This window comes from Echeneis naucrates, chromosome 14, assembly GCF_900963305.1.
Source record: "Echeneis naucrates chromosome 14, fEcheNa1.1, whole genome shotgun sequence".
Taxonomy (NCBI): Eukaryota; Metazoa; Chordata; class Actinopteri; order Carangiformes; family Echeneidae; genus Echeneis; species Echeneis naucrates.
The window spans coordinates 6,079,809-6,094,154 of NC_042524.1; the positions used below are offsets into that span (position 1 = coordinate 6,079,809).

The 14,346-nt window shown below is 44.3% G+C and overlaps 1 protein-coding gene across 1 annotated transcript; it reads right to left on the reverse strand.

The window, feature by feature from the left end:
- Positions 1–127: 127 nt before the first annotated feature.
- mntb (MAX network transcriptional repressor b) lies at positions 128–13,439 on the reverse strand. Its single transcript, XM_029520143.1, has 6 exons — positions 13,109–13,439; positions 9,160–9,742; positions 9,033–9,074; positions 8,725–8,836; positions 4,447–4,639; positions 128–4,204 (listed from the first exon to the last, which is right to left on the reverse strand). The coding sequence occupies exons 1-6, from the start codon at positions 13,179–13,181 to the stop codon at positions 3,387–3,389; spliced, it is 1,821 nt and encodes a 606-aa protein (XP_029376003.1). The 5' UTR covers positions 13,182–13,439; the 3' UTR covers positions 128–3,386.
- Positions 13,440–14,346: the final 907 nt, after the last annotated feature.

Here is a 14,346-nt window from a genome sequence, read left to right on the forward strand (position 1 = left end):
TATTTTTCATATTTGCTTTTGCTGCTTTTGTAAGAAGAAGAAAGTCAAAACTATAAATAAAAAAAAAAATGTAACTGATGTTTGTCCTTCTCTTTTACACAAGACCATTAAACACAGGAGCAAAATGTGTTGTAAATGTAATAAGATTTATTAAGAATATTTATTATTTCATCAGCATAATTCTTCATCATTAATATGTTTTATCCATTATCATCATTGTTATCTTAAACAGTGGACAGTTAGCTCTAAAAGGCAGCCCAAAGTGTACAGGCGATATATAACTTAAAACTTTCTCCATAGGGAAAACATGTTTTTATATTCATATATAATATCAATGTAGCATGAGGTCCAAGATCCTGCCCACGTTATACAGTATATTGTACATGGTCCCAGAAATAAACATGAAAACAAAACCTTTAAACAAAAGAAACGGCAATCTACATGCAAAAAAAAAAAGAAAAATCAAAAAAGAAACAAGCATTTAAAATTGTAAGATACATACACTCATATGCCAAAACGTGCATACAATCACAAATTTACAAAACTTTCATACATACAAATATTACAAAACTCAAATTTGAATATTAGACATTATCATGTTTTCAAGGAAAAGAGCAACAACTTTTTTTGTTTTTTACTTTTTCCACTCCATTTCAGTCCAACGCACAAAATGGAAAACTTAAAAACATAAAAAAGAAAAGAAAAGAAAAGAGAAAGAAAGACATTAAATCTTTGTCTCTTCCATTCGCTCAGAGTGTACGTGTTTTGCCAGAGTTGTCACAGTGTTCAGGAAAACTGAGTATAGGCACACACAATAGCACCCAAACAGGCTCATACCATAAATCACCTCTGTGTAAAAAAATAGCTTGTTTGCTACACACACACATACATACATACATACACACATACATACGTGTACACTCACGCTGTCATGCACAGGGCAATATAACAAAAATCAGAGCCATGCTACGGGTACAGTAGGATTAACTATAGTACAGAATATAAAACGTATTGGATACAGTCACATATACAGACAGAACATACAGAAACAGCAGAAGAGGAAAAGGAGCAAAGGAGCAGATCCACACAACATTGACTACATACACATGTACTGATGGGACACTTCATGATGTGACTGTATAGGCTGGCAAGACGGCTGTGAGGCCACGAACTGTTTGGGTATGCACATGAACACAGACACGCAAAAGACACACACAAATGGGAGTGGGCGACCCAGCACATTTTCCGTTTTGAAGTAAAATAAAAAATAAAAAATAAAATAAAATAAAAATTGAAAGTGACTTTCAGGATCAGAGCAAAGGTTTTGTTTGTTGGATAATGTTGCTGTTGAAGAGGTCATGTTGCCAACAAATTATTCTATTATATTCTAAAATTCAAACTGAATCAACACTTATTGTTAAATTTTTGTGCTATATCCAAACTCAAAAAAAAAAAAAAAAAAAAAAAAGTCAACTTAGATTTCGTTGGTCAGTCTGGTTTTTGCAGCAGTTTTGAGGTAATCCCGTGACCAAAGTGCCATACTATATGTAATATAATAAAGTTTCAGCCTTTTCAACAGTCAATTTTACACTCCCATGTTTCTGATCATATTGTCCAGATTTTAAGCGCCTGTGCAGGAAGTTTGTGTTGTGCCCCAAGAGTTGTGTGTGTGTGTGTGTGTGTGTGTGTGTGTGTGTGTGTCGAGTCAGTATGAGGTCGTGGATGAGGCAGCAGAGGGAGCTGTTGCATTGGAGTGAGGAGGATGTAACCCTGTATCAACACACCGTGAGTGAAGGGAAATCACCCAGCGAAAGGAAACCAGTCACTGAATGTTTTGAGAGCAGTCACTGCCAACATCTTTTCCTGGCTTGTCTTTGGAAATCGCTCCAAACTCATTTTTGATGAGCTGACAACTTTCCACGTGGATGGAGATTCTGTAACAGGCATTTGTTGGTTCGGAAACACCTTACACAATGAATGGTCTCATTAAAAAAAAAAAAAAAAAAAAATCAACATTGTGTAGAAACACTGCTGGGAGTTTTGAATCAAGAATCTAGTCATATGTTTGTCATATTGTCATATAACATTATCATAATTCTTTCAAAACCCCTTAAAAAATACATATTGGCTTTTCACATCAACACCGAATGCTCCATCTCCAGATATTACTTGGCTGCATGAGCGATTAGAAAAATATGTGAAATCCCTTTCTGCTGATTTCTGAACCTAACTTGGCTCAAACCTTTGTCTCCAGTCTTTCAGGACAGACTGCTGAGCTCAGGTTTGTTGCTCTATCTTTAAATCTGGTGCTTCCTATAAGGAAATGCATTGTCAATACAACTGGCAAAGGTCACGCTGTCTCTTGACTTGACTTCTCCACAAGGCGAGCAATAACACATGCTAAAATATGTTTAGCAAAGCAAGTTATCCTTCCCCTTTATAGAGGCCCATCAGTCCTGGAGCTTCTCCATATGAAGGAGCCTCACTGCTGTTTTGGAGTTGCAAAAGTAAATCATAAGGGATAGATAGTAAATAGCAGGACAAATCACATATTCCCGAACATGTTACCATCTACTTTTGCTTTTTTCTTTTCCTTAAAATTCTTTAAAAGGTGTTTAGGGAGTTAAATGTTGAGTAATGACATTTTTGTGGCGAGATCAGGGGCAGAAGCAAAGAAGAAAAGTTACAAATGTAATATAAACCAGGAGCTTCTCTGACCCAGGCTGACGGCGGACTTGATAACTACAATTGAGGAACTGCGTCATCAACAGCTGACGCTTTGGCTCGTTTTAGCTGACTATATAATGTGGTTTGCTTCAGCATGGAGATGTCTCCTCCTGCTCTCAAAAACATCAGTGACATTATTCCAGCGAAATGCCTGACATGGCATTGTTAACATGAATACAAAACGGGCACATACTGTATGACTGTGACAAACGACTCGCTTTCTCGTGTTTTCCCTCAGTAGGTGAATGAATAGTTAAGGTAAATCCTTGATGCCTGAGTGTGAACTGAGCTTATTATGTTAGTGCTTCTGGTTGTAAGGAAGGGAAAGAAGGGAGGGAAGGAAAGAAGGCAAGGAAGGAAGATAAAACAGAGTTCCTGTCTTTGCAGCGTAGACAAATATCACAGTCTTATTTTCACAAACGACGGCCGGACCCACTCACTCTGCTTTAATGTTACTGTTCACAAACTAACAGAGCTGTGACCAAAATATCTCCAGAGATATTTGTCACATGTTGTCCTTATATCAGTTGTTTTTTTAGGGGAAATTTCATGTGTCTGTCAGGGATTCTCTGCTATTGATTATTGATAGGAGTGTAAAAACTCATCCAGAAGTTCTGAATCTTTCTCTCCTGCCTATCCGTGTCTTATTTCTCCCTCTTTCAAGCCAGTTTGAGCGTGCTGACAGGAAAGGTTGGGACTGTAACCATAGTGACAGGGTTGAGGACGGCAGCCTGTCCGACCAGCTGGGGATGGGGGGCCAACACTGCTGTGGGCTTCCCTAGTGATGGGCTCCCCTGGCTCACCACAGCTGCGCTGTTCACCTGGCCTCCATTAGTGTTAGCTTGAGGGTTAGCCTGGACGTGAGGCAGGGTGTGGTGGGTGAAGGTGTGAGCGATGTGGCCCACCATGGTGGGCTGGGAGACAGACACACCCTGGGGGTAAAGAGCTGGGAGGTGAGATGGCAGGGGCGCTCCCAGGTGGGCAACTGGGTGGACGGTGATGTGTCCGATAGGCTGGGCGGCTAACGGCTGGTGAGTGGCAGTGCCAGCTGGAGCCGCTGTGATTGGCTGAGGCGTAGAAGAAGCAGGGCCAGGTGATGGCGCAATGTGTGTTAGATGCTTGTGATTGGCTGGCATGGCATGATTGACAGCTTGGATGACCGAAGGGTGGGAAACCGCGGCATGAGCGATGACGGTGGGCTGGACCTGCACAGCGGGGGGCTGAATTGGATGCGCTGTTGGAGGAGGGGGTGGACCAGGGGCTGGGGCTGGGGCAATGGCTTGGGGAGGAGGGGGACCAGAGGGGGAAGGTGTAGTGAGGACTCCAGAGAGAGGCAAGGTAGTATGCTGGATCGACAGGTGAGGGGTGAGGAGTGGCTGGGCTTGTAAGATGGGTGGTGCTGGTTTCGGGAGGGATGTGGGAGCAGGAGGAGCAGGGACATCATCATCCATGTCCTGTTCAAAGTTGTCTTCTCCTTCTGTGGATCAAAGAAAAAAAACCTGTCAGTCATCACGATATGAGGATGCAGCTTCATTTGCCTCTGTGTGAACCTGAATATTTATGGAAATGTAGCGTCCGCTGAGCCAATCAGGAAGTTAACTGAAATTCAAACTAAATGTAACCGCTACTTGCCTTCTCTGTCATAAAACATTTTATGTACCAATAAACCCATTGTTTGTTCTGTACATCAGGCCTATGAGTTGTATCCCACCCCTGTACCTGAGGCAGTGGACGTGGAGGCCTGGTCATCTTCTGGCTGGATGGTCTGTCGGAGGACTCTGTCAATCTCCATGACGTCCATGGATTGGCTGAGCTCGTTCTTCAGTTCGGCCAGCCGCTGCTGTGTGGCGATCTTCTCTCGGGCCAAACGCTCCATCTCATGCTCATACTCTTTCTCCTTCCGCTTTAGAGTCTTCCAGGGGGGGACACAGACAGCAGAGAGGATGAGTATGAGATGTATATCTAAAACTACTGCTAAATACCAAACAATGCTTTGTATATCTTTTAAGAAGTGAGTGCCAGAGTCGCCACATAGCAAATTCTTCATGTTGATTTACACAATATTGTCACTCCACACTCAACTTTGTTTGACCCAAGACTCACTTTTGAATACATAAAAACAGTTGCTTAATTAGTTCAGATTAAAATGGCTTTTTTGTAGCTTTTGTTCCTCTGTACTAAATTGCTATTAGAAAGCTTAACCCGTCAGGAAAAACCTTAATATGAAACAGATGAAGGAGGGTTGGATTTGTAAGCAAATAGGAGCAGATCATAAAACATAAAATAGACTAATAAAGCATACTTTATAAGGGGGTAAACAGAAGGAAAGGCCTTTTTCTGTCTCTTCCAGACCGCCTTTAGACAATATAAAAATCTAGGATTAGTTTTAAATAGCCACAATTCAAGGACCTGGCATTCCAACAGAAAAGAGAATTAACACAAACTTTCTTTCTCTGTTAAGTTTCAGCCTTTCTCACTTTTCTCCCAGCTAGTACAATCCTCGATATCCCAGTTTTATACACAGACAGGAAGGCATACCCACAAATTCACACGGTACGTTGCTACGTCATCTAATTAAGCCCCTCCCACTTCCTGGATATCAGGCTTGTTTTGTGTCGGAGTCGAAACAACCATCCTGCTTTCTTCACACCAATTCATCATCATCCCAACAATTCTGATGTCAAGTCATTAATCAGAGACGACAGAATGAAACTACTGAATCATGGCATAGTATTGTCATTCATCTGTGTGGTAAGCAGCAAGTGTCTGCACATTTACAGGAAGAAAAACACAGCAGGGGGCACAAAAAGAAAGAGAACTTAACTTCAGCCCGCCATCTCTGTGACCCAGTTCCTGTGTGGGTCAGCTGACGCATGAACACCAAACAGTGCGACAGGCTAAGAACATTAACACAGATTACTAGGGAGGAATGAGGGGGGGGGGAGGAAAAGGGGAGGTACAGAAGGAAAATGGGTGGGTAAAGGAGGGCAGAGGATGGAGAGCCAGGTCAGGAAGGGACAAGTCTGAGGCAAAGTTTTTGCTGTTGGCAGCTGGTTACATGACTGGAAACTCCATATCCAGCTGACTTGTTGAATAGTCAGCATAAGTTCCATTTAAAAAAGACCACAAAAGTTTTCTGTCCTGTTGGGGCAACCCGAAAGGAAAATAAAGATGAAAATGCAAGCAAGAGCTCAGAAAATGAGCACAATGACACATGATCCTACTACAGAACACTTCACTTCACTTCAGTGAGCAAAGCTGTTTACTCTAGAGGCACGTGATGGCCTCACACGCGAGCCCACTCCCCTCGGCGCTCCCATCTGAACACACTGAGCAGCTAACAATTTTCTCCAACTCTTCCTTAACAGCTCGGCACCCTCTTTTCTGTACACACATGCAGCGGTATTTAGCAAGGGTATGAGCAGTTTTTAGAGGTGTCTAGAAAAAAAAAGGGGACTTTGAAAACAAAAACATACCAATTTAATTTCACAGCGTAAGACTTGCGAGACAATCGGGATAAAAACTCTATCCTGAATTTGTCTTACTTACTTACTTACTTACCCTAACCCCATAAAACGAGTTAGGTGATATTAATTTTATGTCTTAACTAAAAGGTATTCCTGCTGATCTGCTCCGCAGGTGGATATCCATCAAGACAAAGTATGACACTACTGACAAATACAGTCCCACAGCCAGTGGATGGCTGGGCAATAACTGCTTTTGTATGTGTCCATGAACATGATTTCAAGGTCTTCTCATACTAACCCAGACACCATTAGTCCTGCAGCAAATCACCAAGGAAACAGCTGCCACCCATAGCCGTTTCCTTGGCAACCCCATCTGCAAGGATTTTGCTGCTTGAGCAGCAGTTTGTTTAAAAAAAAAAAAAAAAAAAAAAACCCACACAAATCAAGGAGCTATCCAATTGGGTTTAAGCAGAGGGGTAATTACACATACAGGAGTGATGTGTCTGGATGTTCGCCAGCAGGGTGTTTCAGATCACTCCCAACACCTCCCCCTCTTCTCGCTCTACACCTCCATCCCACACTCACTCTCCTCCTACTCCCCAATCCACTGCTCCTTGGACACCCTTCCCCCTTCTTCCCCTCCTCCTGCCATTCGTCTATGCCTTCTTTATCCTTCCCTTCAAGGCGTATTCCCCGATTAACAAAAAGAGAGTGATAATATTTGGCCTGACAGTTTCTAGTTCTTGTGTTTTCATATATTCTTCTGAGTAAGCGGGACATCTGCCTCCGCATTAGGAGTGCCAGAAACGCTCTTCCACCATCATTGATAAAAAGACCAAAAATAACCAGCATTTGATTGGTTTAGACCATCGCATCACGGACACCCTCATTCACACTCTCCCATGCAGACAAATATGGAGGAATGGACTGACTACAGTGTCCTGACCACCTGCCGCCTGTTGCTATGGCTACCAAATCTACTGAAGGCAGGAAACAAGAGGGCGGCATGGGACGAGCTACCAGACTGAGACGAAGGGACAGAAAGGGTAAAACAGAAAGACGAGAGAAATCTCATACAACCGCAGTAGCACAACGGCGGCACCCCCACTGTTGCCACAGATTACCGTGTGGCAACAGTGGGGGTACTGCCGTTGTGCTACTGGGGGTGCTGCCGTGGTACCTGGCATCGTCACCCTCTCTCTCTCTCTCTCTCTCTCTCTCTCTCTGCAGTCGAGAGGTGCAGAGCAGATTGGATGGGGTGATGATGTCAGCAGTTCGACTAGCCATGTGCTCAGATCTCACATGGCTCGGGGAGAGGAAGAGGGACTGAGCTTTACAGGTTTACATGAGGAGAAGAAAGTGGGGCAAAAAAGAGAGGCAGCACGATAAAGTCTACCCATTGATGTATTGTCCCAGATATATGTAGACAAAGAAATCTAAATATTTGCAGATTAGGCAAACGCTAGCTAGCTGTGGTTAGTTCATCATTAACCCTTTTTATCTGTAAATGAAAAAAATCTGTTGTGATTGATTTAAATTTTATTTGTTCAGGTTGTTTTTCACATAAGCGGCTAAAACTGTCTATCTCTTAATTGGCTGACTGTTTCAGGATTATTAACAACATCCAGTAAACATACTGCTGTTTCTCCTGTTTGGTGAAGAAAGTTTTACACTGTGCAGCATGTCCTCACCAGCAGCTTTGCTTTGCCCACTTTCGTCCATCTCACAGCTGAGTTTAGCTTCTTCTGCTAACTTCCAAATGCAAAAGACCACACAACTCAAAATCATGACAATTTTTATGCCATAAAAATTTTTTTTAGTTGCTTTAGCTTGAGGCTTCAAATAATTTCAGCCACTGTGCAGAAATACTCTCGTCTATTTCTGTAGACTGAAAACTCACCTCTCCAAGCTACACAGTCCCCTCCCCCACATCAGCCTCAACTCCATCCCCCATGTGTAATGTTTGCTGCACAGCAACGATGTTTCAAGTCTTTCTCCACATGTTACTACTCCATCTTTTTGAGTTGTGGAGTTCTTGGGACAACCACTTTCTTTTTTCTTCCATGTGACACGGCAAAACACGACAACAGGATAAGTTACGTAACATTTCCACTGGATAAGAATCTCAGTGAAAACTCCTCAAATCCAAACTAAGGTGCTCAACAATGGTCAACTCCATGTATGTTACATAAAATAAACTGGCATTATGTTGTGTAAAATCAGGCAAATGTTTGATTTATTCACTACTGTCTTACAGGCTGATGGAGCAGTATTCGGGAGATGCCATATCACGGTCACAAGAGAACAACACGACACAGAACAGCTCACTGACTGACAAAACAGGCATTGTATTGCAATTACACTAAAGCCTCTGCTGTTCCCAGAACTGAACGACTCCATTAAAGACTGGAGAGATGAAACAATAAGATGACAAACAAGAAGCAAAGATACCAAAAACACTATGAAAACCTGCGTAAAAAGGCTTATGGTTGGCCGATGAGCTGAGAGTATGTACTGAAACCCTGCTTACCTGAATGTAACGCAGAGCACTGCGAAGAACACTGAGGTTGGAGGTTTTCTTCTCGTCAACATTTGGAACGTTCTTCTTCAGTGTCTCAAAACACTCTTTGAGGTGCGCTCGTCTGAACAAGATTTGGTTGTCATTAGCTAAATATCCATCGTATATGAATTAATTCATTGACTTGTGAAGTCGGCGACATTGTGGTCATTGAAAAACGCAAATTTATATCTTACTATTTGGACAAAAGTGTGTTTAAGAGGTTGTCAAGCTATAACACCAACTGCAGAATTTAGGAAATTCAGATTATTATGACTTACCTATTCTTCTCCAGTTTATTGTGAACCTCTCTGGTCCCCGCTCTGAAAACACATAATTTACCATCAAATAAAACCATAAACTCCATTGCATTGTCGTTTAATCTTTCACACACACACTAAAACTGACCCTCCTGGTCGCCTCTTCCCTTCCATCCCCCTCATGTCCTCCATCGTCACTCCATTTGGCCGCGGCTGAGACGTAGGCGGAGCTTGATGGGGAACCAGTGCATGTTGAGAGCCAGGACCATTAGTGCTGATGGAGGTTGGGTACTGAATCTGAACCTGAGGCTGGGATTGGGTGGGCTTTGTGCCAATCAGCTGTTGACTGGCCTCTACTTTCACCTGGGGGGCACACAACAGGTGACGAGAGGCTGGCTGCTGCTGCTGCGGTGGGGAGGACGCATTCTTGGCTGGCGGAGAGGTGTTGAGCGACGTCGCAGCCGCAGCAATTGGCGTTGTGAGTGGAAGGGGTGGGACCGAGGGTGTTGCAGTGACAACTGGAACCATTGGGATGACGGCAATGGGGACTTGAGGAGGTGGAAGGGATGGGGGCGGAGGGGCTGGAGGGTGATGCGGCTGTTGACGGTGAGTGTCATCACCCCAGGTGACATGGTTGGCTCTGACAGGCTGAAAGGGCGAGGTCACAAGTTCCACGCGCCTTGAATCTGTCTCCCTTTTAATGAGGTCCTTCTCTTTGCACTGTTCGTCCTCTGAAAAAAGTAGGAAAGAAGATGCAGAGAGGAGTGAACAAAAGAACAGCAAACTCATTAATCAACAATCTTACAATAACAAAAAACTTTACTTTTCGCAAATTAATTTTTTGCATTCATTCTGCATTTTGCATTTTATTTATATTTCAGTATTAATAACAAATGGGTTTCATTTTCACGTGAGGCACTCTGATTGTAAAGCACTGAGCTGCAGTATATGACAACACCAGCGTACAGACAAACACTCATATAATGAATTTGAAATCATTGATCATTTGTTTTCTTTTGTTCAACCACATTCAACAATCTTAGAGGCTTCATTATTGTTGAGTTGTGGTGACTGTGTTTGTGTAGTGAACATTTCAACAGTCTGTGCACACAAATACACACAAAGAGTGATGTCATCGGGGAATCAGACAGCAGGGAGGGGGAAGAAATAAAAATCACAGACATTTTTTCTGCATCTGTTTCCTGACTGAAGAGAACCCCCCTCTGTCTGCTCTATGATTGGACCAGTCCAGCACTGAGCCCGCTTCAACCCAGAGGCTACATCAGGACCAAATGCATGGGAGTGTTGTCAAGGAGCTGCTCAGCTCTTAACAACACACACACAAATTAAAGCAAAAACCTTAAATTAGCGGGAAACACATGTGAGTCAACGTCAGTACAATGTGGGAACACATTGTACTGACGTTGAGTCAACACACAAGCACATCCACACACTTCATGATATGAGTGAGTAGTTATTGCACACTGTGGAGGGAAGATTCAAAGTGCTATGGAAAACCCTCAGTTACCATGGAAACAGCAACATTAGAGACAGAAGATCCCAGGGATTCCTCAAACCTGCGCGATCCCGACGCAAAGCCTAGCCATCACCATTATAAAGCATAACACAAACACCACACGCCAACGCTCCCATTGTATGTTAAGTAACAGTTCTTCCCTACATGACACGGCAAATTCCTGATGACGCAATTTCCATTTTCTTGGGGCAATAGTTTAAACCTGAGAGAAGGCCTGCACAGTCAGACAATGTCATCACGATAGCACGCACAAGAAAAAACGATTTCTATATTCTGCTGAATTTGTGGGATCTGACAACAGTCCATTTGGATGCTACTGACAAAACTACCTGGGAATCGCAAAGTTATTTCAAAATCATTCATGTGTCCTCTCTGAGCTCCCGTAGAGCAGGGGAAGACAGAAGAACAGTTGAAACAGAACCTGTCATCTAGCACTGAATCAATGAGATAACTGACAAGAAATGAAATTTAAAAAAAAAGCACAGATAATGTGTGGTTTCTGATTTCCCTCTTTCCTTGCAATCGATTGTGTCTGGGTTTTGAAGTCTTTTAAAAAAAACCACCGTCAGTTCTGATATATACTGAGCACGCCTGTTCCTTTATAGAGTTGAAAAAATTAATTAAAAAACAAATTCATCACTTAATCAGGGAGGTAATCACAGCCATAAAAGTATCATTCCAGATATGCACTTAATGCAGTCTCTGAGACTGAGACAGCTGCAACTGAAAATGAACTAAAAATAGTTCAGCTTTACAGTCATAACCAGTTTGGTCTGCAGTGATGTGCTACAGAAGAATACACACGAATACCCTTATTAACAATTTCATGAAAGATGAATCATCTGATTATTTTTATGTTCATTAATAAGCCTGTGACAATAAATAGCGACAGCGACAATTACAGACTGAGCAGAACGTCTGTTCTATTCCAGCAAGTCAGAAATCAACACATTTTCAGTTTACTGTAATTTAATACCACAAGAGCAAAATGCAAATGAAATACTGGGGATATTGAATTTTATCCTGTTTGCTGATATAACACATATAAAGAAAGTGGTGACTTTCATAGAATGACGAAAAAAGCTAAAGTAAAAAAACCTTGTCAACAGAGAGGTTACCTACATGCACCTAATTGTTTTGTTTTGTTTTTCCTGCTTTTGTAGTACAGTCCACACACACACACACACACCATGCTCCAGATTGTCAAATGCACGCAAATGTAAATTACATAACTTCTGCATTGAGAGAGGCTGGGTTTGGGTGGGGGTGAGCGGGGAGGTTTGCCCTACTTACCCCCCTTTCTCTCTCCTACCCGCCACTGTCAGCAGGCTGAATGGGGAAGGGCGGGGCGAGGAGTGTTTGTACGTGTGTGTGTGCGTGCGGGCGTGCATGTCTGTGTGTATGCGTAGGTGTGTGTATAGGGGAGGAGGGGGGCTGATGTGCACGTGGTCGCTGTGGGCGGATCATAGCACGCGGTAGGGTAAGTATGCGGGGGGGGGGGGGGGGGGGGCGCGCGCGTGTGTGTGTGTGTGTGTGTGCGGGGGGGGATTTGTCTGACACGTCATCAGAGGGGAGAATCAGAAAAAGCAGCCCCTGACCCCCTTTTTCAACAAATCACCGATCATCATGTCGACTGACAGATCATCGGGGTTCAACACAAATGACGGAAAACTAACACAAACCGATGTTTTCTCTCTCTCCCCCCCCCCCCCCCCGCTTGCTCGCGCGCAGATACACAAATGAGACAGTGAGCGCGTGAGTGCCCGCCCCAGTGTGTGTCATAAGATAGCTGAGCGATGTCAGGGTATTATGTAAAGAGCAGCCTCTGCTCGCCACCGCCCTGCTGCTGCTCGACGGCCACAAACTGGGCCAAATCACTTCTCAGGGCACATTTCAGAGTCAATTCACCCCGAAAAATATTTTCAAAAAGTCACTCCATCGCCGGAAAAATTAAGTTGTTTTTTTTTTCTTTTCTTTCTTTTGTAGACGATCAGATTTATAGAGAAAAAATAAAGTGCACAGTCGACATTTTGTTATGGGACAATAAATATTATAAACATGAATAGATCACAGTTTGTGAGAGGAACTCCTGTTGTGTCTCTAAGACACACACACACACACACACGCACACACACACACACACACACACACACACACACGCACATACATACAAACGCGCGCGCGCGCCTACGGTAAGTCGCTACAGTGTCTAAACTGTCACACACACACACACACACACACACACACACACAGAGCGCGCAAACTAGTTCGGAAAACAACTTTGGTCGTTTCCGCATTAAGAGGACTAATTGCGTGCAGCAGAAACCCGCTCGGTCGGGAAATGCAGACAGTTGTGCAGCGGGTCGAGTCTTTTCCTGGCACGAACCCAGAGCGACAAACACAAAACTACACTGGCTTCCGTCCCCCCACACATAGGCGGGTCAGTTGAAAATACAAAGCCCCCGGCCGCTGGTCGTCCCCGGGATACGGTGTCTCGCAGGGGCCGTTCATCTGGTGTGATGTCCGGTCAGAGAGACGCACCGTCTGCAGCTCCACTTACCACGTGTGGTCTGTTGTTGCTGGGCTTGCCATTCCAGGTATCTGGCCGCCTCCAAAAGTGTATCGATGCTCATTGCGCGTAAACCCTCACGACAGACAACCCGGTGGCCCGGGACGGAAAGAGGAAAAAGACCGACGGGGGAGGGAGGGGGGCTCAGGTAGTGTCCCGCTAGGAAGCGCCGTGTGCACGGTTCACACCCGCAGGCCCGAACTGGTCGTCCCCTGCGGCTCTCCCGAAAGCAGAAAGGCGGTTTCTAATCCGGCCGATCGGAAAGTAGATCCTCGCATACGTAAAAAATAGGATTGCAACAAGATGGCGATGCGAGCCCTGGAATACACACAACAAGGCGAGTGGTGTTCTCGTTAAGGCCCGCCCAGACCCCCGCCCCGCCCTGTTACTACGGCCGCCGCCAAAACCAGGAGGCCGCTCCGCTCCCTGCCGCTCCGCGCTGCCGGCGACCTTTACGGTCACAGTCCGCCGTTTAAACCGACACGACTACCGCAACAACGTCCGTCTAACGAAGCCCCCCGGTAACAGAAACCCCGCCGGCGGTGTAGCCGTGTTTCTCCTCGGGACACCGGGAACGGGGAGCCCCGCCGACGCCGATCCTCCTCCGGGTTTTCCTTCCCGCCGTCGGCCCGCAGCGCACGGAGCCCAGTCGGGCGCCAGCGGACCAATCAGCGCTCAGAACAACAAGGCATGGTGCTGGTCCACATGGGCACCCGCCCGGCTGAGCGAGCCTCATTAGCATGGCGCGAGCGTGACTGGCCACCCTGCCGTCTCGAGATCAGAGCTGTCAATCAACGCGTGAGGGGCGGGGCTTACGGCCGGTTGACGAGTGAGGAGGAGTGGCCGAGCAGCACGTACCTTTAATGTTATTATACAAGGCCCACTTTACACTAAAACTGAACTAAAAAAAAACAAACTTTATCATTCAAATTTTCATAGATCGATTTATTTTATTGATCAAGTTATCAGACATAAAAAACACATTGTACTGCACAAAAAACAATGCAAAACTATTAACAAGAGCAAAATAGAACTATATAAGATATAAAGATTAAAATACAATACAAATATCTATCTATATATAGATATGAAATTGCTTTAAAATTAAAATTGCTTTGTACAGGTAAATGTATAACAATAGCAGCAATATGAAGATATATTTTTCTTTACCCCGAATAAAATGTTGAATCAAGTGGTGGCTAAAGACCTTGAGAATGTGTGAATGAATT

What these genes read in the sequence shown, in the direction of transcription:
- mntb (XM_029520143.1), bottom strand. Translation starts at nt 13,181, where the DNA reads ATGAGCATCGATACACTTTTGGAGGCGGCCAGATACCTGGAATGGCAA. An exon ending in GCAACAACAGACCACACGTG is followed by an intron (nt 9,743 to 13,108) that starts GTAAGTGGAGCT and finishes TACTTTTTTCAG; the next exon opens with AGGACGAACAGTGCAAAGAG. An exon ending in CTCCACGTCCACTGCCTCAG is followed by an intron (nt 4,205 to 4,446) that starts GTACAGGGGTGG and finishes TTTGATCCACAG; the next exon opens with AAGGAGAAGACAACTTTGAA.